Source organism: Felis catus, chromosome C1 (genome assembly GCF_018350175.1).
Source record: "Felis catus isolate Fca126 chromosome C1, F.catus_Fca126_mat1.0, whole genome shotgun sequence".
Classification (NCBI taxonomy): Eukaryota; Metazoa; Chordata; class Mammalia; order Carnivora; family Felidae; genus Felis; species Felis catus.
Genome location: NC_058375.1, coordinates 159,015,724 through 159,042,570, shown reverse-complemented (window position 1 = coordinate 159,042,570; position 26,847 = coordinate 159,015,724). Strand labels below are relative to the sequence as shown.

Sequence of the window (26,847 nt, the reverse complement as noted above, 5' to 3'; positions counted from 1 at the left end):
CTTGAACTATATGGTCACATTCCAATACAGCCTTGCTTGGTAGAGTTCTTGAGAGTACATTACTGTTCTTCTCTCCTGACAAAGACAGCACAGATCCAGGAGGGGCTGGACAAGCAAACAATTTCAAGGACCTTGAACTAGGCTGCATGTGAAACAAAAATTAAATATAGGTTCACAGCTCTTTCTACTAACCCTTGGAGTCAAATAGGCTTTAGAATTCAGAATTTTATCAAATTTTAGAAAAGTAAACCAGTGCATTTACTGTATGTTATGTAACATTCCCCAGCAGGATCTGGGGCAGCACACTGTAATCAAACACATTAATATATCTGCAGCAATTCACATGAATATTCACACTGAGTGAGATAAATAATGACTATAAATAGCTTCATTTCAGTTTAGGTCATGTGTTGCCACCAAGTCAGATCACATAAGGCCAGGACTTGTAGCTAAATGAGTCAAGTACAAAAATAACTTCCATTTTTTAGAGCTCTTTGGGTTTTAGAATTGTGGATAAGGAATTATTGATCTGTATTGTGACTGAGTAGGGAAGATGATGAAGGGACCCAGTTTTCTTCATTGTCCTGCCTCTTTGTTGAAGCTAAGCATGCACACAGATAGAAGTTAGAAAATTTTGTGTTGACCATTCGCTACTTCCTGGTTACTAGCTATTTGGGGCACTTCTTTTCTCTTCCATGACATCTGAACACCTGGTGTGATCTCCTAGACACTGAGCACATCTCTTCCCAGTTCCTATGCACTAGATATACCTTGTAATGCCTGGTCTAGACCCCACAGTTCACCAGGCCTTGAGCCTGGGGTCATATAGTCCCTTCCAGCAAAGTGAGTATCTTCCCCAGATCTGGAAGCAGTGTGGTCCTTTCCCAGGGGCCAAGCCAAAAGCTCATGTTCCCAGCACGGAGTCACCATCCTAATGGTATTATTGGTGGTTCTGCTCCTGTCTTAGTCCCTTTCTATCTTGCCTAGCTCCTGGTAACACAGCTCCCATCAGGTACACCATCCATCACATGGATTTTTATCTTGTTCTCCCCACCTTGAGCCCTTGGCTGGGGCTGTTCACTTTAGTGCCTCAAGCCTGAGATCCTACTGTGCCTACTCAATCATCCTGGGAACCGGAGCTGTGTTCTCATACCACAGATCCTAGAGCAAAGTCCAACTTCCAAGCTGCAAGGCTTCTGTTGAACACTGCCACCTTCTGTCTCTTCTCTAGGACTAGTGTGGGCATCACAGTTTGTTTGTTTATTTATTTATTTATTGAGAGAGACTGAGAGAGACTGAGAGAGAGAGAGAGAGAGAGAAAACACACACGTGGGCAGGGAGGGGCCAAGGGGAAGGGGAAATGAGAAGCTTAAGCAGGCTCCATGCCCAGCGCAGAGCCCAATGCAGGTCTCAATCTCAAGACTGTGGTATCATGATCTGAGCCAAAATCAAGAGTCGGATGCTTAACCTACTGAGCCACCCAGACACCCTGGGCATCACAGTTTTAGACGTTGAGTCTCCTCCCTTATTAAAAAGACCACTGGCAACATTTGCTCCAGGACAGAGTAGATTCTCAGATAAATGTGATCCACATGATCAGAAGGACTGATTATAGCCAAAAGTCAAATGGAACTCCTTATGTTTCAAATTCTGCAGAGGCATCTTCCATCATTCACTGGAACAAATTCTGTGTCGTAATGTGCTAAAAGGCATAACAACTTCTAGCGCCAAGTAAATTCCACAGCTTGGATTTCCAATCACTGTTCAAGGCCTTGCTGGATAAGCAATTTTTAGTGGAAGAAATACTCACTGTGAAATAAAGTGGTTGAATTCTTCACACCATTTTTCCGGATGAAGTAAAGTAGGTGGAGGATTTCTGAAAAACAAAAGCAATTTATTTATTTATTTATTTATTTATTTATTTATTTATTTATTTATTTATTTACCAAAAAAAAAAAAGTGTTTAGTTAAAGGCAAAACATCAACTTGTCTTTACTGATATTGTTCTAAATAGCTCTGATAAAATCCAATCTGTTTCTTCCCAGGTGGGAGTCATTCATTAGTGGTAAATTATAAAGTGCCAGCCCCTATTCATTTAGTCCTTCATTTTCATTGACTCAAGGCCTACAAGGCCCATGGTTTTCTGCAGGACCTGTGAGAGTTACACAGATCAGGAACATTCCTCAGGGAGCAGACACTAATGAAGGGCGAGCACACAACCACCATCACTGAGAGCCAAGTATTATTAATGCCATAAGAAAGAATGCTATAGGGGCGCCTGGGTGGCTCAGTCGGTTAAGTGTCCGACTTGGCTCAGGTCACGATCTCACGGTTCGTGGGTTCGCGCCCCGCATAAGGCTCTGTGCTGACCGCTCAGAACCTGGAGCCTGCTTCGGATTCTGTGTTTCCCTCTCTCTCTGCCCCTCCCCCACTCGTGCTCTGTCTCCCTCTGTCTCAAAAATAAATAAACATTAAAAAAAAATTTTTTTTAAAGAAAGAATGCTATAAACCTAGTGCTAGGGGCTTTAGAGAAATTTTACAAGGATTTTCAGATCATTATGCTACCATTTGAATTATGTGATGCATTTAAAATACACTCAAATTCATCAAATTTTTAACTATTGCCTGTATGTCAACTTCTGCAATAGGCACTGGGGAAAGTGAAACAGCTAAGACAGTGCTCCAGACCCATGGGGTCCCTGCGTAGACAGTGTGGCAGACATCTAATATAACTACGTATTGGAGGTCCAAGAGAACTAGAGAGATGCAGAAAGATTCTGGTAACCAGACCACTTCTTGGTAAGAAGGTAGAATAAAGGGACGGTAAGAGCCCTGTATTTGGCTGAATATTTATCCAAAGAGATTTCTTTTTTCAAATTTTTATTTAAGTTCTAGTTAATTAAAATATAGTGTAGTATTGGTTTCAGGAGTAGAAATTAGTGATTCGTCACTTACATATAACACCCAGGGCTCATCATAACAAGTGCCCTCCTCACCCATTTAGCCCATCTCCCTCACTCAACTCCCTCCATCAACCCTCAGTTTGTTCTGTCATCAAGAATCCCCAAAGAGATTACATTTTAAAATAGAAGTGACATTACCTTTAATTGGTAAGATTTTTTTTCTAGTCATAAATGGAAGTAGGGGCTTCTGGGCAAATCAAGTTCAGCAAATGGAGAAAGTTTACATTTCTGCATATTTGAATTACGACTGTATACCTTAAACCCATTATATGTGTTTTCACCTGGGCTCTAACCGCTTCCTAAAACCACAGGCTGCTTAGCTTCAATAGGTAGAGGAATGAGAAGCAGCAAGAATGACAAAATTAAAAAAAAAAAATGCATTAGAGGGGCGCCTGGGTGGCTCAGTCGGTTAAGCGTCCGACTTCAGCTCAGGTCACAATCTCGCGGTCCGTGAGTTCAAGCCCCACGTTGGGCTCTGGGCTGATGGCTCAGAGCCTGGAGCCTGTTTCAGATTCTGTGTCTCTCTCTCTCTCTCTGCCCCTCCCCCGTTCATGCTCTGTCTCTCTCTGTCTCAAAAAAAAAAAAAATGCATTAGATAATGTGATTGCAACATGCCTCTCAATACCCATTCTTCTCTCATTTCCTTGAGTACAATTTTTATTCTGACACAATGCTGCCACATAAAGATACATTTTCCTGAGTTTCTTGCAGCTATATGTGTGTCCATGTGACTGAGTTCAGGCCAATTACATATAACTAAAACTGTTCTACAGTGTTTCCAGGAAACCTTCTTAAAAGAGGGGAGACAGGACATCTTCCTTCTTCCTTCTTGCTACTTCCTGAAGTATGGTTGTGATGGCTGGAGCTTGAGCAGCCATTTTGGATGTGAGGTAAACTTGAAAATGAGAGCTATAAGCTGAGTATGGCAAAGAAGATAGATAGGAAACTGGATTCATGATGACACTGCAAAGCTGCTGTACTAGCTCTAGACTGCTTCCCCTTAGTGTTTCTTAACAGGACAGAGAAGTAAACTTCCACCTTTTTAAAGCCATTGTTATAATGCAATTAATCCTAAATGAGCCAGTAATATAATATTGCAGAGTATTATCCTATCATATGATTATAACATAAGTTGACAAATGATAGAAAAATACACACACAAAGATACGTGGGAGCACAATTAAGGAACAACTTACCCAATCTGGTGAGTCCCAGAAGACTTTCTAAAGAAGATGAACTTATGCTGGCCCCTGATGATTAGGTTGGAATTTTCAAGATAGACAAGGAAAGGGAAGCCACTACAGGCTTAGGAAACAACATGTACCAAGTCACAGAAGTGTAAAAGAGTCTGGCAGGTTCAAAGAACATGAGTAATTTTTTGAGACTAGACTATATGATTCTTTTGGATCTGAAGAGAGAGCATGAGGGAAGGAAGAATGTAAGAGACGAAGCATATGATTTCCCTGTTCTGCATAAGAATTTAATCATCCTTCAGATCTTCTGATTCAAAGACCCAAAGGAAAATTATCTGTGTGACCACAGAGAAAGAGTAAGTAGCTGAAGGTTGCCCTTCAGTTATTTTGGAGGCTGCCTCTATTGCATTCATTTTATTCAACAATATTTCCCCTTATCTTTCCCTTATATTTTTTAAATAACAAAAGCACCATCATATAACTTTGCTTCAATGCTAATTTGGCTGACCTCTTCTTACTGGCTCCAGCTGTTTGAGGCCCCAGCTGTCAGCCTCAGTGTAGCATCTCTTGGTGAGGTTATCCTACATCATCTCTAGAGCCCTTTTGAGATCTTGAACTTCCATTGCTCTTCTTAGGTTTTCTGCTCATTCTGCTTCACTGAGATCAGTTCCATAGACAAGAGTTGCTTAAGCAATTTACTGCCTAATAGAACTTAATTCACCCCTAAAGCAGTTAACCATGACCGAGAAGTCACTTGTGGACAGAATAAACAGACTTGATTAAAACAGTCCTAGTAAGCTCAACATTGGCCAGCTGAGCATGAAGGCACAGCCCTGTGCTGCAATTAAAGAATGACCCAGCAAGAGTCCACTGGAGAAATGGATGGTGAATGTCCACTCTTGTGTAGAAAACACTGCACTCTCCTGTTTTCATTCCAGCTATCAGTAGGAACTACAGGCCAGGGCTATGGTTTATGAGTTGGCCTAAACCTCTGCAGGGCACAGAGGAGAGTAGCCAAGAGATCACCTCTCACCCAGGCCATCACCAATCCCTGCTCACCTCACATGAACCCCATACAAGGAAACATCTTCTTTGAAGCTTGGCTTCATAGGAATTTGGTTTCAGAGCTCATTTGACCTTGTAGGTAGGTGCCCTGCCTTTCCTGGAGTCGATCCATCATACTTAGGTTCAGTAAATACAGATCTTGTGAAAGATTATTATCTGTGTATAATGAAATCTATAAGGAATTTGAAGGCTTTGTGGTACTTTGTTTGCACTGGCAATATAAATTCCAGTCCTCTTGCTATCCAGGAGGAGGACCAAATAGTAACAATGGTCCCTTTTTGGCTCCTGTCAACACCATAGATGCAAGCTGCAACCCTGCCCAGAGGATCTCTTTCTGAAAGGAGATGAAATGCTTCATGTTCAGTGTGACGGGAGAGTCATCGCTCACGTATGTGTATGGATAGTAAGAGCCTAGAGAATGTATGAATGGTGAGTGACTAGAAGGACTGTGAATCTAAATAACCAGCTCTAATTTGGATAATGTTTATAAACATACGTTTTGCTTCCGTGAAAAAGGCAAAAAGTGAACTCAGTGTTCAGTGTTTGTTTTGCAGCAAGCCATTATTGGGGCATACCCCAAGCAGCCGGAGAGGCCCCATGAAGCTCCTTCCCTAGGAACCACATTCAGCCTCTCAGCAACAAGCTGCCGTAGCTTTGAACTGTGTTTGTGAGTATCTGTACTTTATCTCAATGTATTTTGTGCACCCATTAGCAACATGTGTCCTAAGGCATCAGAAAAGCCTAAAAGGGGTTATCTTGGGTCTGGGAATGCTCAAAAATTTTTCTTTATAAACTAATGGCAATTGCTTCTTCACTTTACACTATTTTTGGCTTAAGAAAGGTTTCTACTTTTGGATAGCAGGGGAAACCTGTAGTTGAACTGAGTTTTGCCTGCTTGGATTTTACTCCTGTGATTTGGACCACAAATTCAATTTCTATAAAGATGATTTACTGTGTACAGAGAGCATTAAGGCTACATGAAGCTAGAAGCAAATGGGGTGATGGTAAAGAGAGTCCCGAACCTATTATATACCCATTTTTGACACTGTAATCCTGGATCCAGCAAATACAATGGAGATCAAGTTAACCTTCTTCTCACAAAGCCTCTGTGGGAAGAGGCTTTCTGAATAGTCCAACTGAATTCATTCCTGAAACAGAGAAGCAGCTGACTAGGATGGGGACCTGGCCTCTGGACAGCCAATCCTAATTTAAACTGGTGGCCTCTGCCATAGCATGATGCAAAATGATAATATGGGTCAATCTGATTCTCTTTAGGGTTTTCCCCCCACCTTGAACTAAAAAAATAAACACAAAACAAACAAGAGAATGAAGCAGCCTAGTAATGAGAGCTGAAGCTAAGAGATCTGTGATGACAGATGGGAGAGGCCATGGAGAACAATGTGCAAGCTCAAGTTTTAGGAAGCAGATACTACAAGTAGGCAGAAAACCAGGGAATGAGGAGAAAACAGGCCAGGTAGAGGAGGAAGGAAGGAAAGTGAGACTGAGACTGAGAAGAAGAAACTGAGAAACTGAGACTCCAGAGGCTATTCTTGAGTTCCTTTTGTGAGTGCTTCTCTCTCTGGTGCACCTAGAATATTATTGGCCCTAGAATTCTGTTCTTAGCCCTATTCTCTTCCCATCCTACACATTCACTGATGGCTCACTAGATGTCAACAGTTCTCTAATCTCTATCTCCTGCCTTGATTTCTCCTCTACTTTTTGGCTGGTGCATCCAAATATTCACTAGATGCTCCATTTTAATATCACAAGGGCATCCTAAAGTCAGCATGTTCAAAACCAAACTTACCTTCTTCCCCCAAATCTAAATTCCTCTTGGTTGCTGAAGTCAGAAACTTGGGTTCTATCCTCTCCCATAACCCTACATCCAGTTGGAGAAGGCAAAATAATGACTCCCCCAAAGAAGGCCACATGCTATGTGGACTATGTTCATAGGTTCGTACTCCATGAACACGATACCTACCTTCCATGGCAAAAGGGACTTTGCTAATGTGATTAAGGCTAAGGACATGAAGGGTCACCTCGAATTATCTGCATGGGCTCAATTTAATCTCTAGCCTTTTAAAGCAGAAAAGAGAGGCACAAGAAGAGGCAGGAGAGATACGAAATACGAAAGGGACTCTACTTGCCACTGCTGTCTTTGAAGGCAGGGAAAGGGTGTCAGGTGCCCAAGAATGCATGTGGCCTCCAAAAGATGGGAATGGGCCTCTGCTGATACCCAGCAAGCAAACGGGACTTCAGTTCTACAAATACAAGGAACTGAATTCTGCTAATAACCAAAATGAACAAGGAAACCGATTTTCTCCTCCTAAAGCCTCCAGAAAGGGGTGTAGCCTTGCCAACACCCTGATTTTAGCTCAGTGAGACCCATGTCATATATATATATATTTTTAAGTTTATTTATTTTTGACAGAGTGCGAGCATGAGCTGGGGAGGGGCAGAGAGGGAAGAGGGAGACACAGAATCCGAAGCAGGCTTCCAGGCTTCAAGCTGTCAGCACAGAGCCTGACGCGGGGCTCAAGCTCACGAACTGTGAGATCATGACCTGGGCTGAAGTCGGACACCTTATCGACTGAGCCACCCAGGCGCCCCCCATGTCATATTTCTAATCTATAGAGCTAGAAGGCAATAAATTTGTGCTACATTAAGCTGCTACATTTGTGGTAATCTGTTATGACAGCAATAGAAAACTAATACATCAATTGAGCACCAAGTCCTATCAATTCTACTCCCTAAATTCCTTTCTAATCACCTCATCTCCTCTTTCATGTCCTAGTTCAGTCACTTATCATCTCACACCCAGACTATTCCAGTAGCCTCCTCCTTTTTCTCCCTCCCTCTATCCTCATCTCTCTCTAATCCATCTTGCACTTGGCAGCTAGAATTTCTTTATAACATACAAATCTGACCTTGTTATTTTCTTGCTCAAAAATTTTCAGTAGATCTACACTGCCAGCATGATTAAAAAAAAAAAAAAAACTCAACCCTTCTGCATGATATACAAATGGCCTTGCCTGTCTATCTACCCAATCTCATCTCAAACCATGTCCCCATGTGCACCTGATGATGCAGTAGTGTATTGCATAGTACTTGTAGCTCCTAAAGCAGGTCCTATTATTTCATGCCTCAGGGCCTTTGCATATGCTAGACCTTCCGTTTAGAGTGCTATCCCCAATTTGTCTACCTGGACTGCTCCTACTTATGCTTCATGTGCATCTTCAGTACCCAGCACAGCAGCACTCCATAAATTTTTGCTGAATGAATGACTACATGAATGAATGCACACAAACATACATCTACTGTAAGTAAGCCAAGAAATGATGCCAGGACAAAACATGACTTGCTCCCCAAAGTAGCATAAAATTAGACAAAGCGAAACAGCACCTTTGGATGTGAGCAAATTCTAACTATATTTTACACACAAGCAGGGTTTGAGGAACAGAGAGTCCCTTTGGGTGGTGATTTGGGTTGGATTTAATAATATAAGCCTCATCTCTCTGCTTTTGAAGCCGGAATGCCCCCAGATCCCTGAACATATTTGACCAAAGGAGGAAATAAATCATGATTAAAACTGCATTATAGACATTATCTGGTATCAGGACCATTATACACATATGCATGGTGGGTTTAAGACATTTTCTTGAAAACATCTAACAGAAAGTGGAACTGTTAGGTTTTAAAAAGATAGTTCTATTTCAATGTCAATACTCATCACTGTCTTCTTTATTTTTATCTCATGAAGAGTCCATTACATTGGAAGATGAACTAAGAGAACATATATGGAAAAAATGACAGAAAAACAATTAGCAAGCAATACTTTTAGAAGGTGCAAAATGAAGTCCCCAAACCCTAAAGCACACTCACCAAAGACCTGCTGAGTAAAAAAATTCTCAATGACACTGAATTAATTAAGAAAAGTTTCCTGGAAGTTGTGAACTTTAAGGCAGGTCCTAAACAGGGTATACACACCAGATGGTAAGATGAGAAGGGTATTAAGGAAGAGAGAGAATATAGAGAGGAAGACCTCAAGACTGAAGTATGATAACTAATAAATAAATCATTACCATGCAGTTAAATAAACTCTTGGGAGTCTGTTCAAATGGTATCCTGTTTATTTATTCATAAAAGCAATAAACTAAGACATTGAGCACAATTAACTGTTCTGAGAGTATTAACCACAGCAACAGAGGTGCCATCCTGATCTACAATTGAGAGATTTAGATTCATTTATGAGGTTGAATGGTTCGGTGTGTGCCTGCAGCTCGTCCCTAAGTATCACCACCTGGCTCCAGCCAAAGTTGCTTTTCTCCCTAAGTCACATCTTATCCGTTCAAAATCAATGACTTGAAAATTTTTATATTTACTTGTAATACATGGCTCCATTTTAATGTAGAAAATTCCCCAATGTAGGAACATAGTGTCAGGGCAGAAGACCTTCTAGCTGGACTTGGAATCCAACTGACATGAGACAGATTAATAGGGGAAAGTCAAATTTTACAGCATACGCATGGGAAATCCACACAGACATGGAATTCCAAAGACAGTGAGGCAACATGAAGCTTGTATGAGCTAAGGAGAGGGGCAGGAGCCTGGGGATACAAAGGGGAGAAAGACTGCTGGCAAGGAGGTGAAAGGTGACCTTTGGAAAAACAAAGGTTTGCCCTATAATGCAGATCATCTCTTAGATAAAGGGGAGTCTGTTCATAGCTCTCTTCTTCATACAGGCTCTCCTTTCCAATGTAAACTGAGCAGGCTGATGGGGAGACAGAGAGCTTTTTCTGCATCTGCTGGGTTTTGATCACTTTTAACTCAAAATAATCTTTATGCCAAGCTAGCACACTCTGGGGCATCTCATCCTTCACTCCTTCAATGGAAAGCAAAAAGCCAAATACCTCTTCACTACCACCCCTAATCTCAAGCTCTTGTTCATATCAGTGTGCTTGTATTCTTTCAGATATTTTTACATGCGTTTTTATTATTTTCTATAAATACATACAGACTGTTTTTGCTATGCTTTAAGTATATAATTTAATAAATATGATATAAATTTTAGGATATAATTACAGTTGGGGACAGTGGAAATGGGATCAAATGGGATTAAAGTGTCCCGGTACTTATTTTTTCCATTCAGTAACATGGCTTAAAGATCAACCCATGCCAACTTGATACCTGAAGAGTATTCCACAATGTGGGCATACTATAGTTTGTTTATCCATTCCCTCGTTGGTGGATATTCAGGCTGTTTCTATTTTTTTTCACTAATAGGATAAAAGCTGAAATGGTTTACACATGCCACATGTCGTATGTGATCTCTAACTTTTAAAAGGCTTCTTAGGTGGCAAACACGGACATTTGTCGCTGAACATTTAGGATCCTACTACATAACTTAAAATGCAGAGAAGCAGACACTGATTGCCTCATCTTCTCAAGGTGGCCCAGTAAACAATTCCAGAGCAGAGGAGGAAGGGACTATGAAAAGGCTCTGCAGGTTGTGAAGAGTGCCCCTAGGTCACCACTCCACAGAATACACTGTGAATTGTTCAACTCTACCTGTGTCAAGCTTTGAAGCCCCCTGCTGGGTTCCATTCTGCCACTTGCAAGAATCTGCTACCTGATTTGAACAGTATCTCTGGGTAATTACCTTGACATATGGGACAGAGACCAAGATTTATTCAAAATATACACATGCTATAATTCTACTGAAGTGAAATCATTTGAAAAAATTAAATAGTTGAGGATATTTCTTTAAAATCAGAAAACATGATACGAAAATGACACAGATATTAGAATCACAATGCTAGGCCCTACACCCTCAGTATATGTGAAAGATAGGTCCAGGTTAGAAAAGACATACATCAGGGTCAATCCTTTGAAGCAGGGAAAAAGAGAGGAAGAGCTGTGCAAGGAGAACTCTAGATGAGGAGGTGTCTGGAAGAAATAAATGTAGAAGAGAAAAATATCTTCTTCCTTTACCCTTTAAATTCCCAACTGGGACCTCTGTAACAAAGGGAAGATTGATAAGAAAGAAGCATACAAATTTATTTAATAGAAGTTTTACATGATATAGGAGCCTTAATAAGGAAAGGGAGACCTGAAAAAATGGCTAAACCTGAGTGTTTTTATGCTAGATTTGATGAAGAGTGGAGAGTGCTGGAAAGAAGTGATAGGACAGACAGTATGGGGAGTGTGATAAACTGCGGGAACTTCGCAAGACCTAGTCATGCAGATCCCTCTCTATATCCACTCTCTTCAGAGATAAGGATGTTCATTTCCTCTGGATAAAGGGAAGGCACCTCTCACATGAAGGTTTTAGGACTTGCTTTGGAGAAAGGTCAGAAAGTCCTTCCTGCTCATGCCATTTCTCAAATTCCTCCAGCTTGAAATATTCAACATTTCAAGGTCGCATTTTTGGATGTGTCCTGAGCACCATTAAAAAAAAAAAATGAACCTCAATCACATCTCAGCCTTAGATCACTGCTGTCTACAAAAAAAGAGGGTTTATGATTAACACCGATGATTATTTATTCCACAATAACTGAAGAAATTGCTAAAAGCAGTGAGGAGAAAAGCAAAGATTTGTGCTTAAATTTCAAGTTTGTTGATGCCTTTGATTCTGATCCTTAATAACCTAACTCTGTCTCTTAATAACCTGACTCTGTCCCTAAAATAACACCATTTGCAATGTTAAGCTAATCCTTAAAATGTAAAGTTACCACATGAAATCATAGGGCTCCATAATAAACCCATTCTTAACCATTTACTATCAGTCAGTGACAAGATGTTCACTTCCTCCGGCTTTTCAGCTCTGCAAGAATCGGTTTCAAAGGTCATCTAAGAAATCTCAAGATTACATTATGTTCCCCAAGTCAGAGGTTCTTACTCCAGGCCTATGTTTGAGATTGGACGTGTTACAGAGCTTTATTAATCTTCGGTCACTACACCAACATTTCAAGTGTTCACAAAAGGCATGAGTCGCATTTTCTCACTCTCTCTAAAGCACATTAGGGTACCTTTCTCTCCACTGTACCCTCCTTATGCAAACACACAGGACACACAAGCAAATCACCCATGCATGCAGAGTACAGGAGAAAGTCAAGGATAATAGAAGGTACCATGTCAAGAGAGATGATGGAGGGGACAAATGGTGCATGGCTCACTGTCTGAGCCAGTGTGGTCATTTGCTGACACCGTTCTTCCACAAGAACTCAGCAATGCCATCGAGTCCAACTGCTAATGTCCACCGTATCAAGGAAGCAGACCTTGCTCAAGGGCTAGCTAATGACCCTTTTCCTCAGTGGTCCTCTAAGCACACAGTGGAAGCCTCAAGTCTATTTTTTCACACAGTTTTAAATGCATAATCTGCTAATTTATGACTGTAAAGAGATGTGTTTCAAATAGATCAGGTTGTTTTCTAACTGTTTTCCTCTCACCCAATTCTGGACTGTTTATGTGTGTTCTGTGGGACTGTACTCATTGAAGGTGAATATTATGGTGTATCTAAGCATTCTAGAGATACAGAATCACTCTTCAATTAGGGCAGCTTTTAAGAAAAAACAGCTTTATATGTGGTGGGATGTGACAGTGGGCCAGAGGACAGGCAAAGCTAAAACAGACCTGCTAGACATGGTTGTGCTTTCCTGAAGTACTCATTTTTCTGGGGATAAGTTGTTTTAAACAGTTTTGTATGAAAATCATTAGAGAGTGAGGGAGGAGGAGACAACAAAAAGTAGGACTTCTTCCTGCTTCCTGCACTAATTTAGGAATAAGATAAAGCAGTCAGCAGACTGGCTCCTAAATAATCCTTTATTACCAATAGAGCTGATCTTGGAGAATGTGACTTTCATCTGCAGGGAGTTGGGTTTTAAAACTGAAAGACACAGTTAGACAAACTTATCTGGCAGGTCTTGGCCCTGGGGCTGGACCACCATAGGTCCTCACTCAGGGGCAGAGCCTTGGCCACTGAGCTGCCTGCAGGTTAAGAACAATCACCCAGGGCAGGCTGACTCTCCAAAGAAGACAGAAGGAAAACGAGCTGGGACATGCCTCTCCAAACTCGCCATCTGCATATATCACTTCTGATCCTCTAGGATCTATCAATTTGGTGCAATCAGAAAGCAGAAAATATACCAGTCATTTGAACAGGGAAAATTTAATGTAAATAATTATTTACTTGTGATAGGAGATTAGATACTGAGGAGTAAAGAGAACTCTAACAAATACAGGAAGAGCAGATACTGGGAAAGAGCTACTACCTCTAATTGAGACATAATACCCAAGGAAGAAACTAACTTAGACGGGACCCTGACTCCAACCCAAGGCTGAAACTCAGACCTCACTGGAAAGGATGTGACTATGGCCCACAGGTGGTGAAGTTCTCTGAGGTGAGACAGGCCAGGGCTGGCAAACAGAAAACCACCTGCCACGATGCCTTTGACACTTAAGTGGGAAGCTGCTCGATGAGTACTGGTAAAACTTGCTGTAGGGTGAGCATCACTGGGTGTCCCAAATGCCACTAGTAGGCAAAAGCCACAGAAGCAAGAAAAAAGTATACCAAAACCAGGAAGAGGACCCTTTTCTCCTGCAGTGGCCTTCCAGTGCCCTCTACTGACAAAGCCTAACATCTGCCATATGGCAAAGGAGGAATGTTTATGGAGTCTACTCCAGTAGCACAAAGCAGGCCAAAGAAGGGCAGAGTCAGAGCTGAAAAGCACTAAACTGATAACTGGTGCAGGAAGGAAGTGATGAGAAAACAGAGATGCTGGAGTGTTACGATGTTCTTTTTTATTTTTAGATGAAACTCCAGATTTTAAAAAAATTTCTATTTCAGGCTTACTATAGGCCACTTCCAGCCATCATCAGCTGAATAAATACAGTAGCCTCTGACATTAGGTGCACTTGCTGGATCTATTTCAGAGGTAATGAAGAAATAATGGAAACCTTCTTCCCCTACTTAAAAAAAGCTGTTTTGTCATGGTGCATGAAACTTCCTCATTAAGACTCATTGCTTCCTATCCCAGAAGTTCCTTATTGAAACGGGAATGTTCTGGAAAGCATCCTACTGTAAACCCTCATTGGCCAAAACTTTACTTGGGATAAATGGCAGACAGGAATAAAAAAAACGTAGAAAAAGGCACCCAAAACAAGGACAAGTGAGGGGATAGGACCACAAACATGGACTTAATCTCTTCGTGGTTTTCCATTTCTATGGTTTCAATTTTGCGTCAGCTGTAAAACTGAAGAGTCAGGTAGCATGACACTTCCTCTTACTCTTTCCGGTCTCTCTGCTTGTAAGATTTCTCTAAGAACAGAAAAGAATTAATTAAAGTCAGTATAGTTCAAACTCTTTTGCCAGGATAGTGGCCAGGATAGTGGCCACAGAAGGGGAACTCCCTTCTCTTCTGGGCTCCCCTTGCTACCAACATAGTTACAAGGGCTAGATAGGGAGCATGCTGAAGGGAGTTGATAATGGTTCTTCACCTTATTCTCTCAAGCCTAGTCAGGAACCCACAACTCTCCTTCAGCTGGACCATTTTTCTGTAGACTCTTATTTCTGAGATCTACATCCTTAATTTCTTAAGAGCTTATTATGTATAAGCACTGTGCTTAGAATTTACTCGTTTAACCCTCACATAAATTCTGTGAGGCATGTTACACAATTCCTTGTTCCAGAGATAAAGAAATCAAGGCTTAGAGAAGTTAAAAGGTTTGCAACGCAGGCAGCCTGGTCCCAAAGGGCACATTTGCAACCAACCACTGCGCAGTCCAGCTTCCCCACTTGGGAATTCCTCTTCATTAATTAGACAACACAACATCTTTAGAATCTGCCAGAGCAATTTACATCATATTAATGGGGGAATATGGGCCCAATTTGATAAACCAGCTTAAGCATAGTGCTCTTTGGATCACCAAGACATCAGCAAGCCAATCCAAAGAATATTTTGTTTGGGATGCAGAAGGATCAGCAATAGAGAGTATGAGCTGAGAATGTTTTCATCTGTTGAGTTTTATTCATCCTGTGTCATTCAGCTCCCTCCAAAGTCACAGCTGGTAAAACCAAATGGGTCATTTTACCACAATCAGACTAATGTCACAGTTCAAGAAGCACCATTTGTCTTCTAAGGCAAAGCCATGCACCTAATTACAACACACTGTTAATAAATTTATAATAGACAAAAAGAAATTGACTGCTATGGATTTTTTTTTTCCTAGCAAAGCAAAACCATTTAAAGGGCAGATTGCAAATCTATTCTTTCTTTTATTGTTTCAATAAAGTTAGCAATATATTCTAGATAGGAAAAAACCAGGGCAGACCTCAGATGAACAGATTGTATCATCAGATCCTACCACATTGTCTCTAATGGGGGAAATTAACAGCTGAATATCAACACCTGTCACTGTGAGCAGACCCTGGCATACACACCAGGTAGGAAGGCTGTGCACTTCCTTAGAGCAATCTGAGCCCGGGCCACCAGAGACAATATGCATGCCAATGCCCACAGAAGCAGGTTCCATTTAAAATCAAGTAGATATACTAAATGCCAGGGGAGATGAAGCAGCAATTCCCGAGGATTGGTTGTTAACAATTGTGAGCTCTAAGATGTTTTAGAGAGACTGTGCTAACTGCAAGAATGGAATTACACAAACTTAAGCAGAGACTGGCCTCAGCAGGAACCGGTGAACGTTCATCCTCCTTCAAGGGCAAAAGGTACCCCCAAAACAGCACCCCCTCTCACACCTGGGTGGTTTGAGTCATGTCTCCCCTGGGTAGATTATGGTCAATTGTTTTCACCATCTTCAAGATCAATTACAATCATTGCTAGTAAATGAATTATGTCTCAAGTCCTGGCAGTGTGTGAGCAAGCCCAAGTGAGCAAGCCCCATTTATTTTTCTGACATTGTAAGCATGTCTTCTCTTCACAAGGGCTTTGGCTATTTTTCTCCTGGGTTGCCTAGCAACCTTTGAAGGGACAGAATTATGGGAGAGGGATGCTGGAGACATACTGATGAGTGAATGTGTATCTATATCACAGATTCCTTTTTAAAAACCAATCTGTTTGTTGTCCCCTCCTGGGGTGGGGGTGGGTGAAGGGCTGTGTGATAGTACTACAGTGCTGCTACTCTTCTAGCAGGAACACGCAATGCAAGTATGTTTATACAGGCATATTCAGCAAATGGGAGGTTATCACTGGTTACTGCATGTTCATAAAGATGAAGATGAATAAATACATCAAGTCATCAAAAACTTATTGAGAAAACACAATGCCCATTTGACCGTCTTCTCTTAAGGTCTTGGACCGTGCCTGAGGAAAGCCTGTGACCTCTCTCATTTCATCCTAGTCGTGAGTGACCAGTGGATAATGCTGCATTCTTGTTTGCCTTGCGTCCTTTCTTTTGCTAAATTATATGTCCCTACAAAACTAACCCATTTTATTCAGGTGTCAAGTTTACTTGCAAGGAATTGAGCAAAGTAGTCTGCCGTAATTCTTCTAATTTCTTCTGTGTCTGTGGTTACTTCTATTTTTTTTATTTTGTATGTTTAAGCTTTCTTTTTTCATGATTAGTTAACGTCTATTTTGTTATTTTTATCCATAATAAACTCATGTTTTATATATTGGTTCTACTGTTTCTTATATTTTACTTCATTAACTTGCACTTCTATTTTATTAAATCCTTTCTACTACTTAGGTTTTAAAATTTTTTTAATTTCTTGGTTGGGAAGCTTAATTTATTTACTTTCATTCTTTCTTGATTATTAATATAAGTATTTGGGGCTATGAATTTGCCTCTAATCCCTGCTTTAACTATTTCCCCTTAATTCTGATATGTAGTATTTTGATAACTATTATTTTGTATATATTCTTGCATTTCCATTTAGGTTTTTTTAAAGATTTATTTATTTTTGAGAGAGAGACAGAGACAGAGAGACAGGCAGAGAGATAGGCAAAGAGAGATAATCCCAAGCAGGCCCCACACTGTTAGGGCAGAGCCTAACATGGGGCTCAAACTCAGGAAGCTGTGAGATCATGACCTAAACCAAAATCAAGAGTTGGACGCTTATGGGGTGCCTGGGTGGCTCAGTCAGTTAAGCGTCCGACTTCATCTCAGGTCATGATCTTGCAGTTTGTGGGTTCGAGTTCCACATTGGGCTCTGTGTTGATAGCCCAGAGCCTGGAGCCTGCTTTGGATTCTGTGTCTCCTGCTCTCTCTGCCCCTCCCCTGTTCACACTGTCTCTCAATAAATAAACGTTAAAAAAAAAAAAAAAAAAAAGAGTTGGACGGTTAATGGACTGAGCTACCCAGATGCCCTCATTTAGATTTTTTTTTAAACCTGAGCTATTAAAGGTGGTTTTGTTTTTCACACCTAGCTGGTGGGAAATTTTTGTTTTCTGTGTTTATTTCTAGTTGGACTGCACTGTGATCAGAGAATGCTGTCTGCACTGTTTATAGAATTTCAAAATGTCTTTATAGCATTTGTAGTAGATAAAAATAAGTATATATTTATTAAATAAGTATATATGTTTAAGTATAGTACACTTATATAATATATGCAATATAAATATATATTACTGTACAATTATATAAAAATATAGGGGCATCTAGGAGGCTCAGTCAGTTAAGCATCTGACTTAGTTTCAGCTCAGGTCATGATCTCACAGGTCATGAGTCTGAGCCCCATATCAGGTTCTGTGCTAACAGTGTGGAGCCTGTTTGGGATTTGCTCTCTCTCTCTCTCTCTCTCTCTCTCTCGCTCTCTCTCTCTCTCTCTCTCTCTCTCTGTCTGCCCCTCCCCTGCTCTCTCTCTCTCAAAACAAATAAGTAAACTTTTAAAATTCTATAAAAAGTATATAAAGATCAAACCTTGTACCTTACAAATAGAGAATGCACTTTTCAAGTGCCTCTCAAACATTCATAAAAACTTATACCATTGGGTTTTTTTATGTATTATGTCTGTCATGGATTGAAAGAAGTTCAATAAATAACTTCTGCAAGCATGTATATCTCCTTGCAATTTCGGTAGTTTGTAGTTTCTATTTTATGAAAATGATGCCATAAGTAGGTATACTTCTTATATCTTCATTAAAAAACAGCATTTATTGGGGCACCTGGGTGGCTCTGTCAGTTAAGCATCCAATTTTGGCTTCGGACCTGATCTCACAGTTTGTAAGTTCAAGCCCCGCCATCAGGCTCTGTGCCAACAGCTCAGACTCTCCCCCAGACCGTGGCCAGGTGACCTCTCCATGTTGCTGAAGTGGAGGCACAGAGCCTGCTTCAGATTCTGTGTCTCCCACTCTCTCTACCCCTCCCCAGCTCACATTCTCTCTTTCTCAAAAATAAACATTTTTTTAAAAATAGCATGTATTAAAAAGTGCCCTGCTTAGACTAATTTAATGGTTTGGGTCCTGGATTCAATGTTGTCTAATATTAAAGAACACAAATTATAATTATTGCTTTGTAAAACCTTCTTTTAAAGAAATTGAGAGAACATGAGAAAAATACATTTAAAGAGTCTTTCATAATTAACTCACATGTTAACCATGTTACCATGTTTCTTTTGCTCTTTATTTCTTGCTATGGATTTCAGTTACCATCTGTTATAATTTCCTTTCAGCCTGAAGGACAACCTTTAGTATTCCTAACAAGGCAAGTCAGTTAACAAATTCCCTCAATCAATGTTTATCTAGGATTACTTTTATTTTGCCTTAATTTTTGAGGATAGGTTTGCTAGATATAAAACTACTGGCTGACAATTTTTTCTAGCACTTGGCAAATGTGATTTCATTGCCCTCTGAGTACCATTTTCAGGTGATAAGTTGGCCATAAATCACATTGACATTCCTCTGTATGCTCTCAGTTGTTTTTCCCCTGTTGTTTTCAAGATTTTGTCTTCATCTTTAACAGATTTGTATAGATATTTATCTTACTTTGGGTTTATCGAGCTTTTGGTTTTACGTAGTCTGTTTTTCATCAAACTTGAGATGTCTTCACGAATTATTTCTCAAATACTTGTTCTGGACCCTTATCTCTCTTACCTCCTTCCTGGACTCCCTTTAAATGTCTGTTGAAATTTATGATGGTATCCCACAGGACTTTGCAGCTGTTTTCATTTTTCTTCTATTTTTTTTCTTCTGTATTCTTCAGACTGGTTAATTTCTACAGACCTCCTTTCAGGTTCACTAATTCTTTCTTTTACCAATTAAATCTGAGTTCTATTGACTTTGTCATTTTAATTATACTTTTTACTGTCATTGTGGTGGAACAGAGGCAGCCTAGTATGGTGGAAAAGAGCACAGCTCTATTGTCAAGCTTCAAAAATTCAATTTGCCACCATTTATTAGCTGTGTGACCTTAGGCAATATTACTTGGCTTCTCTCTACCTTGGATTTTTCATTCCTGTAGTGCAGTTTGAGAATTGATATAATACATATAAACCGTTTAGAACAGAGCCTGACAAAGTAGTAGCCAATAATTCTTTGCTATTATTATTACTGCTGAGGTATTGGTCATCAATATCAGACATGGTCCAGAATTAATTTTGTACTATAAGCCTGAAATCTGATGTAAGAGGAATAAGCCCCATGTATGTGATCCCTTTAATCATTCTTCCCAAGTTCCAGTTTCACTATATTTGTTCCATTGGTATATTTGGGTTTCTCTAAATTACACTATAGTTACACCACTGGGCTAATGCTCTGCCCACTTGGTGAGAACTTTCGCATATGACACAAAATTTTCTAGCCTCTTCTCTGGAAGGCCTGGACCTTGATGCTCATGCTTATAGGTGCTGTCATCATACTCCAACCCATAATAAAGCCCCCCCCCTTTTTTTTTCTATGAACTGTTACCATGCCATAAAACTTTGGGAAACATTGCCCTACACCAAGCTGCCTCAGAGGAAAGTCAGGGAAGGCCAGATAGAGTGAGGCTGGAGGCTTCTTGGAGCAGGACATATCTCTGAGCAACCTCCTGCCTTTCACCAAACATTATCCTTGTCTTCAAGTAAAAAGGGACTCTGGTGATGGGACAAAGTGGACTGTTATGATGAGGATAAGGAACAAATCAAAATGTACAGATGTACTTACTATAAGATAGAGAATCTTCCCAAAGTGGCCCTAACTCATTGTTTTTCAAAATGGAGTTTACAACACATGTACATCAGAATCACCCAGGAAATGCAATAAACATGAAGATTCCAAGACAACACCCAGACCTAATGAAACAGAATCTCTGAGAATGGGGCCCAAGAATCTGCATTTTAAAAAGTTCCCTAGGTGATTCTGCCACAACTAGAATTTGAAAAGCATAGCCTTAGGTAGTCAACAACAGCTGTGAGACTTTTCCAATTAAATCAAAGTCACAAACCGAAATGAAAAGGGCTTGAGATGCATCCAGTGGGGGACAATTTAGTTCCATGGTAAGTAACCACATCTCAATGAGACCAGCATTCCTGGGGATGACTATTCCATGGTCTATCAGATCTCTTCATTAGGGAACCTCCCTGCTATTCCAGCTAAGTAGGTTTCCTTAATTTGATCCTATTACTCCCATGCTTTATACAAAGCTGAGTATAGTAATTATACTCAATAAACAAAAATGCTATATAGATGCCATGCCAGGCTCATGATTCCATTCAATTACTCTCAAATGGTCACATCTCCCTACAAAGCGAGGGTCAACCTAGCTGTGCAAGCAAGCTTCTTTAAGTCTCAAATCTCGATTTGGATGAGTAGTGCCATCTTCAGAGTCAAGTGTACAGCCATCAATGGCCTCATTCTTGCAAACAGATGGCATTCTCACAGCTCCTCAGCCACATTATAAAAATTGGGGCTCAGAGGGCTGTTCAAGATGGAGGCACTTAAGGAAACTGGAATGTGACCATAGCTATTGACTCTGTTATAAATGCTGTGATTTCCTGGCCTTGAGAAAAGGACCACGAATAGGATAGCATCAGTATCATAACAACCAAATGGAATGAGCCAAAGCAGCAGGAGAGATGTGGATTGCACATCAGGAAATATCTGCTGACTACCTAGATTATTAGGGATGGCAATAAGCTGCCAAGAGAGGTGGTATGGTATCCCCTGCAGGTCATTATAAATTGAAATACAATCTTCTAAGATAATTTCCTGCCCAGGTATGGGTGAATAGATAAGATAAACCTTTTCAGATTTCAGACCAAAGATTCTATGAGCATTCAGAAGATGCAGTTAGAGAAGATTGTTCTTGGGAATATCAACAACAAAAAAGCTCTTTGGAAGAGTAAATGATCCACTTAGAGATCATTTGAAGAATTTCAGTTGATTTTCCTGGGAACAACTTGGTTTAGGAGCAACTGGGAAAGAGTTCAGTGGATTGGTACACCCAAATAATTCAAATAATTAACTTTAAATCAAATATACCTCATCATTTATACCCACAAACACATATATGAATGTGTATATAAACGTGTGCATACATTGTTAGAGTTCTGGAGGTTGTAACACTTGGAATTCTAAGTATGGAATACTTGGCAAATAATTTCACCTAAAAATTCAATGACAATTAATAGTGATTCTGCCTACAAAAAAAAATATAATGTTCTCTGGAGTCATCTCTGAAATAGCCCAGTCATCTGCCATTTTGATGTCACATTTGTGCTGATCTGCCTAGATCCTGGGAGGTAAAGAACATAATCTTTCCAGATACCTGTCAGGACAAGAGTTCTAGTCAGAGAGAGAAGCTATGGATGCAAAAACCTGCAGAATGTGGGCTTTAAAGTCAGATTACCTGGATTCAAATCCCAGGTCCACTGCTTACTGTCTGCATGGGCCTAGGCAATTTCTTAACCCACTCCCCATCAAGCCTCAGTCTCATCATCTGTGAAGTGGGATAGCAACAATACATATATTATTGAGATCAAGCGAGTTAAAAAAAATCAATGTAAAACATTAAATGTAATGTCAAAAACCAAGTAAACAATTCAACAAGTGATGTTAAAATTGCCCTTATTATAAACTATAAGTAACTCATGAATCTCTTCACTCTAATTCTCCAGATTATCCCTCATATTATATGATAAATTTATGAGGAATCAGTCTGCAAAATAAAGCAGACTCCCAGGAATCTTAAGTTAAATGCTGCTTCTAATTCTTGAAACTTCAGTCTTTTCAGAAGCAAAAGAGATGAGGCACTGTGTGGGGCCTATAAATCTCAAGAACCAAAAAATAACAATGAAACAGAGAGAACAAGAAAATGTATGTGATCTGAAGAAAACTTGACTGTGCTAAAAGTGTCACTCAAGGCCTTAACCACCTAATACAAATTCCGCACAGTTAATGAGCTCTTATAATGAATGGGTGACGCTAAATGAAATATATGGATATTGGTGGACCACCCTCAAGGAGCCAAACTGGGGACAAAACTGAATAATGCAGAATAATGCAGCCTCGGTGTGTTCTTTTGCACATTCTAACTCCAGAGATTTACTTCCAGCAGGAGATGCTTTTCTTCCAACACTTCCCATTCTAAGCTTATTTAATTAATTATTTATTTAAGTCATTTCTATACCTAACATAAGGCTCGAACTCACGACCCAAAGATCAAGAGTGGCATGACTGTCCCATTGAGCCAGTCAGGCGCCCCCCACCCCCAACACTTCCCATTCTAGAAGGACTTTGTATCTCTGTCAACTAACTGAAATCTTACCCTTCTGTTAGGACTTACCTCTCCCCATAGCCATCCCAAGACATTTAACTTAAAATATATTGCTCCTTACTTGAATATTCATTCATTCATTCCATACTGCTTAACTGAGTACCTACAAACAATACATAACAGTGTATAAAACTCTGCTCAGAGTTGATATGGACGTATTTTTGTATACATGCTTCCCTTTTCTTAGCGATATTATTCTCTGCCCTTGACAAGTTAAAGATCCAATGAAAGATCACAAGACAGAGCAGCACAACTGAAGGAATTTAGGGGAGGGAGAGAATGCACCAAGTGGGAGCCAGCAAATGGCATCCCAGCCCATCTGCAAGAGATAGTACCAGGAAGGATTAAAGTGAAGAGGGAAGATCACTTCATCGGGAGGAGTGCAACTTCAACATTTCCCTCAGAATCTAGCACTGCGTGGTGAATTCATGACAACTGTTGGATGAATGAATATATGAATTAATGAAATAGTGCCTATTTAACCCTCATCCAGGAAAACTGGCAAGTCAGGTCCTGGCTCAGGTTATTGAGGTATTCTGCAGAGAAGTGCTTATCAGAATCTGGCCACAGTACCCATGTTAAACTGCACATTAAGTAAGCATAATAAAAGATGTGAGCTGGGAAGAGAATAGCCAGCAGGATGTTATTTTTCTGAGAATGGCATATGAGTATGTATTGGATGAGGGGATATTAGAGGGGGAGGCAATAGGGAGGGAGCAGAGGCCCCTTCTTCCCCCTTATCCATTAGGCTTCTGGTTCACTAAAACCCAATTGGATCCTTGTGTTCTTTCCTGGGCCAGTAATGAATGGCAGTAATTATCCATGCAGGGCTCTGTGTGAGTCACGAGGCAGCTCTGGCTCTCATCGCCTTGCAATTTTGAGCAATGTGTGTGTGTTTTTCACCCACTACCATTCAGGGGTGGAAAAATAGATTACAATTACATTCCGGCTGGCTTTTGAAGACTTGATAGACAGCTGGAAAGAAATCTTCCCTGCAGCTGCCGGGATGAGAGGGTGGCCAAGAGGTGGGTGTGGAGAAAAAAAGAGAGGCCCTGTCAGGAGAGAAGGAAACCAGACAAAACGGATTCAGTATATCCTCAAAGGTATTTTTAAAAGATCAGGGTTGTTAATATTAAAAACAAATCTGGTGTCCAGGTGGCTGGCTGCCTTTCTGTGGGAAGTAGGTCCCTTTCAGGAACATTTTGGGTGTTCAGGTCCAAAGATGCTATCACTGGATCATACGCAGCAAGATCAGACGTGAACTGAGGCTGGCCCTGAGGATAGATGCAGCCCACAGCTCTGAATCAAAGGGCTCAGCCGCAGGTTTCTCCCTCTGCATCTGGAATCACTTTCCTAGGTTACAGTTGATGTGTTTCTCCAAGAGGTTAGATGAGATGATTTCTATCTTTCCTTCCACTCCACTCTAAGTCTTTTTTAAGTAAAGGAACCCTCATGTACTTACTGAACTTACTATATGCTTGCCACTACGCCCCATGTGTTAGCTACATATCCCATATAATCCAGACCACTCCCCTCAGAAGGAAAGGTCATAACCCTCATTTTACAGAGGAAGAAAGTGAAGTTCAGAGAGGTGAAACAACTAGCTTGCTAACGTTAAATGTCAGGGTGAACAACCCAGGCAGGTCAACTTCAAAAGGAGTCTCCCACCCACAGTGCAACACTGAGCCTTCATCCAGCCACAGGGTTCTGTGGTTCTCTGAAATATCATCTCACAGGCCCTGGAACCTATTACTGAACCTATTATCACCTTATCAAGGATCAGTCAACCACAGTGTGGCACACAGGAACACACCCATACGAACAAGGAGAGAACAAGAAAGGCCCCATGCACTAAGTATGGTTCTGGGAGAAAGGGTCTCAGTGGGGCACTGATAGACAAAGGCAGAAGCTGCAAGAGGAGTGCAGGGGACAGTCACAGGTAGGGCAAAGAATAGCAAAGCTGAGGTGCAAAGACAAATTCAATCTACTTCCCATCTTGCCTTAGACTAGCCCTGATGTTGGGTTGTTTGTAGAGTCCCATACACGCCCATCCTAGGCAACACTGGCAATTCTGTCCCAACAAGTTGAAGACATTTCAAAAGGACAGGCAAGGGCACACTGGTTGTGCAGCATGAGTGTTCACTAGGCCCTCATTCCCACAGTGCAAGGTGGGGCCTTTTGAATGTATGAAGATGATAGGTGTATCTTTAGATGGAGCTTATTCACGGAGTCAGACATCCTCAAACAAGTCTCAGCATCAGGAAACCAAGATGGAGGAATTGTCATAAACTCCTCAGGCTTCCTTGTAAGTCTTCCTTAACTTGCATGGAGTATCTCCTAACAGAAATTATACCGTGGCCTCCTACTCACAAAAATAAATAAGAAAATGATTAAAACAAAAACAAAACAGGGGCTCCTGGGTGGCTCAGCTGGTTAAGTGGCCAACTTCGGCTCAGGTCATGATCTCACGGTTTGCAGGTTCGAGCCCCGCCGTCAGGCTCTGTGCTGACAGCTCAGAGCCTGGAGCCTGCTTCAGATTCTGTGTCTCCCTCTCTCTCTTCCCCACCTCTGCTCTCACTTTGTCTCACTCTAGCTCTCAAAAATAAATAAATGTAAAAAAAAATGTTTTTTAAATAAAAATAAAAAATAAAACAAAAACAAAACATACCCTGCTCTGGAACTGCTGACCCACATATGACCTTTTTCTCAACCCAATGGAGTGCATACAGGTTACAGGCCTAACAGGCAGGTGTGGCATTTCATTTAGGGCCTAACCAAGAACTATTCATTCTTGTTTTGTTTCCAGCTTCCCTTAGGACAGATAGATCTGGATCACTAAAAACTCATGGGTAAGATGGAAGGACAGGAAAGACAAATACCTTTCACTTGCTAATAGTCACCCTCCAGGCTAAATGCAATGTGCCTGCAGTATTTCATTCATTCATTCTTGTTGTTGAAATGGCACATCAAAGCAAGAGAGGCAGATTGAACTAGGCATGAAGGATGCAGAAGTATAGTAAAAGACTTTATTTTTAATTTATAAAATATTCTGCAGTATTTTATTTCTATTATAATAAAAAAACTAAAAATCTGGAAAGCAAGAAAGCCAATTACTCCAAGTAGTAGAGGGAGCAATGCTAATATGTTTATTATTCTCCTCTAAAATAGATACCCAGCTGTCTAAATCCTACAATCCCATAGTAGCTAAAAAAAGAAACACCATGGCTACAACACAAATGAAATATCGATAGCTCCTCTACATGTAACTTAAATACATTTGTAGATATGTGGGTATAAAATTCCCACTCCATATGAGGACTGGGGAACTCACCAGCTTTAAGTGCTACTACAACTCAGACAACGATTGTAGGTAAACATGTCCCCTAAACTGCAGGTAGGCACAATTTCCCTAACAGATGGAAGGGATTTCAACAGTCCTCTAATCTCTAGAGAATGTGGTTAGTATAGTGGCCTACACGGACTACATGGAGCTGCCAAGTAAAATATTCAGAAAAGTCTCCTTTACCTTTAGCTAACTGCAAAATAAACATTTCCACTTTTCACCACCAGCCTTCCAGGCAGGGTTTGCTTGGATGGCATTTTGCCTATTGGTTTGGATCAAACACAGATCACTATTTAAAAACTGGTCTGGGGGCGCCTGGGTGGCTCAGTCAGTTAAGCGTCCAACTTCGGCTCAGGTCATGATCTCGTAGTCCGTGAGTTCGAGCCCCGCGTCGGGCTCTGTGCTGACAGCTCAGAGCCTGGAGCCTGTTTCAGATTCTGTGTCTCCCCCTCTCTCTCTGACCCTCCCCCATTCATGCTCTGTCTCTCTCTGTCTCAAAAATAAATAAACATTAAAAAAAAAAAAAACTGGTCTGGTCAGTAATTTCTTTGTTCGGTAATATACTAATTAGACA

The 26,847-nt window shown here is 40.7% G+C and overlaps 1 protein-coding gene and 1 long non-coding RNA gene across 9 annotated transcripts in view; both read right to left on the bottom strand.

Moving 5' to 3' along the window:
* Positions 1–26,847, bottom strand: part of MYO3B (myosin IIIB) — a 475,983-nt gene that overhangs the window by 268,520 nt on the left and 180,616 nt on the right. For all 8 annotated transcript variants that reach the window (XM_045033929.1, XM_045033933.1, XM_045033932.1 and 5 more), the window contains one exon: positions 1,811–1,876. In XM_045033929.1, the coding sequence (XP_044889864.1) occupies positions 1,811–1,876 (66 nt within the window). The remainder of the gene's footprint in view (positions 1–1,810; positions 1,877–26,847) is intronic.
* Positions 14,307–25,366, bottom strand: LOC123379168. The gene is made up of 2 exons (XR_006583269.1): positions 20,320–25,366; positions 14,307–14,537 (listed from the first exon to the last, which is right to left on the bottom strand). It is a non-coding gene; the product is annotated as an uncharacterized LOC123379168 (long non-coding RNA).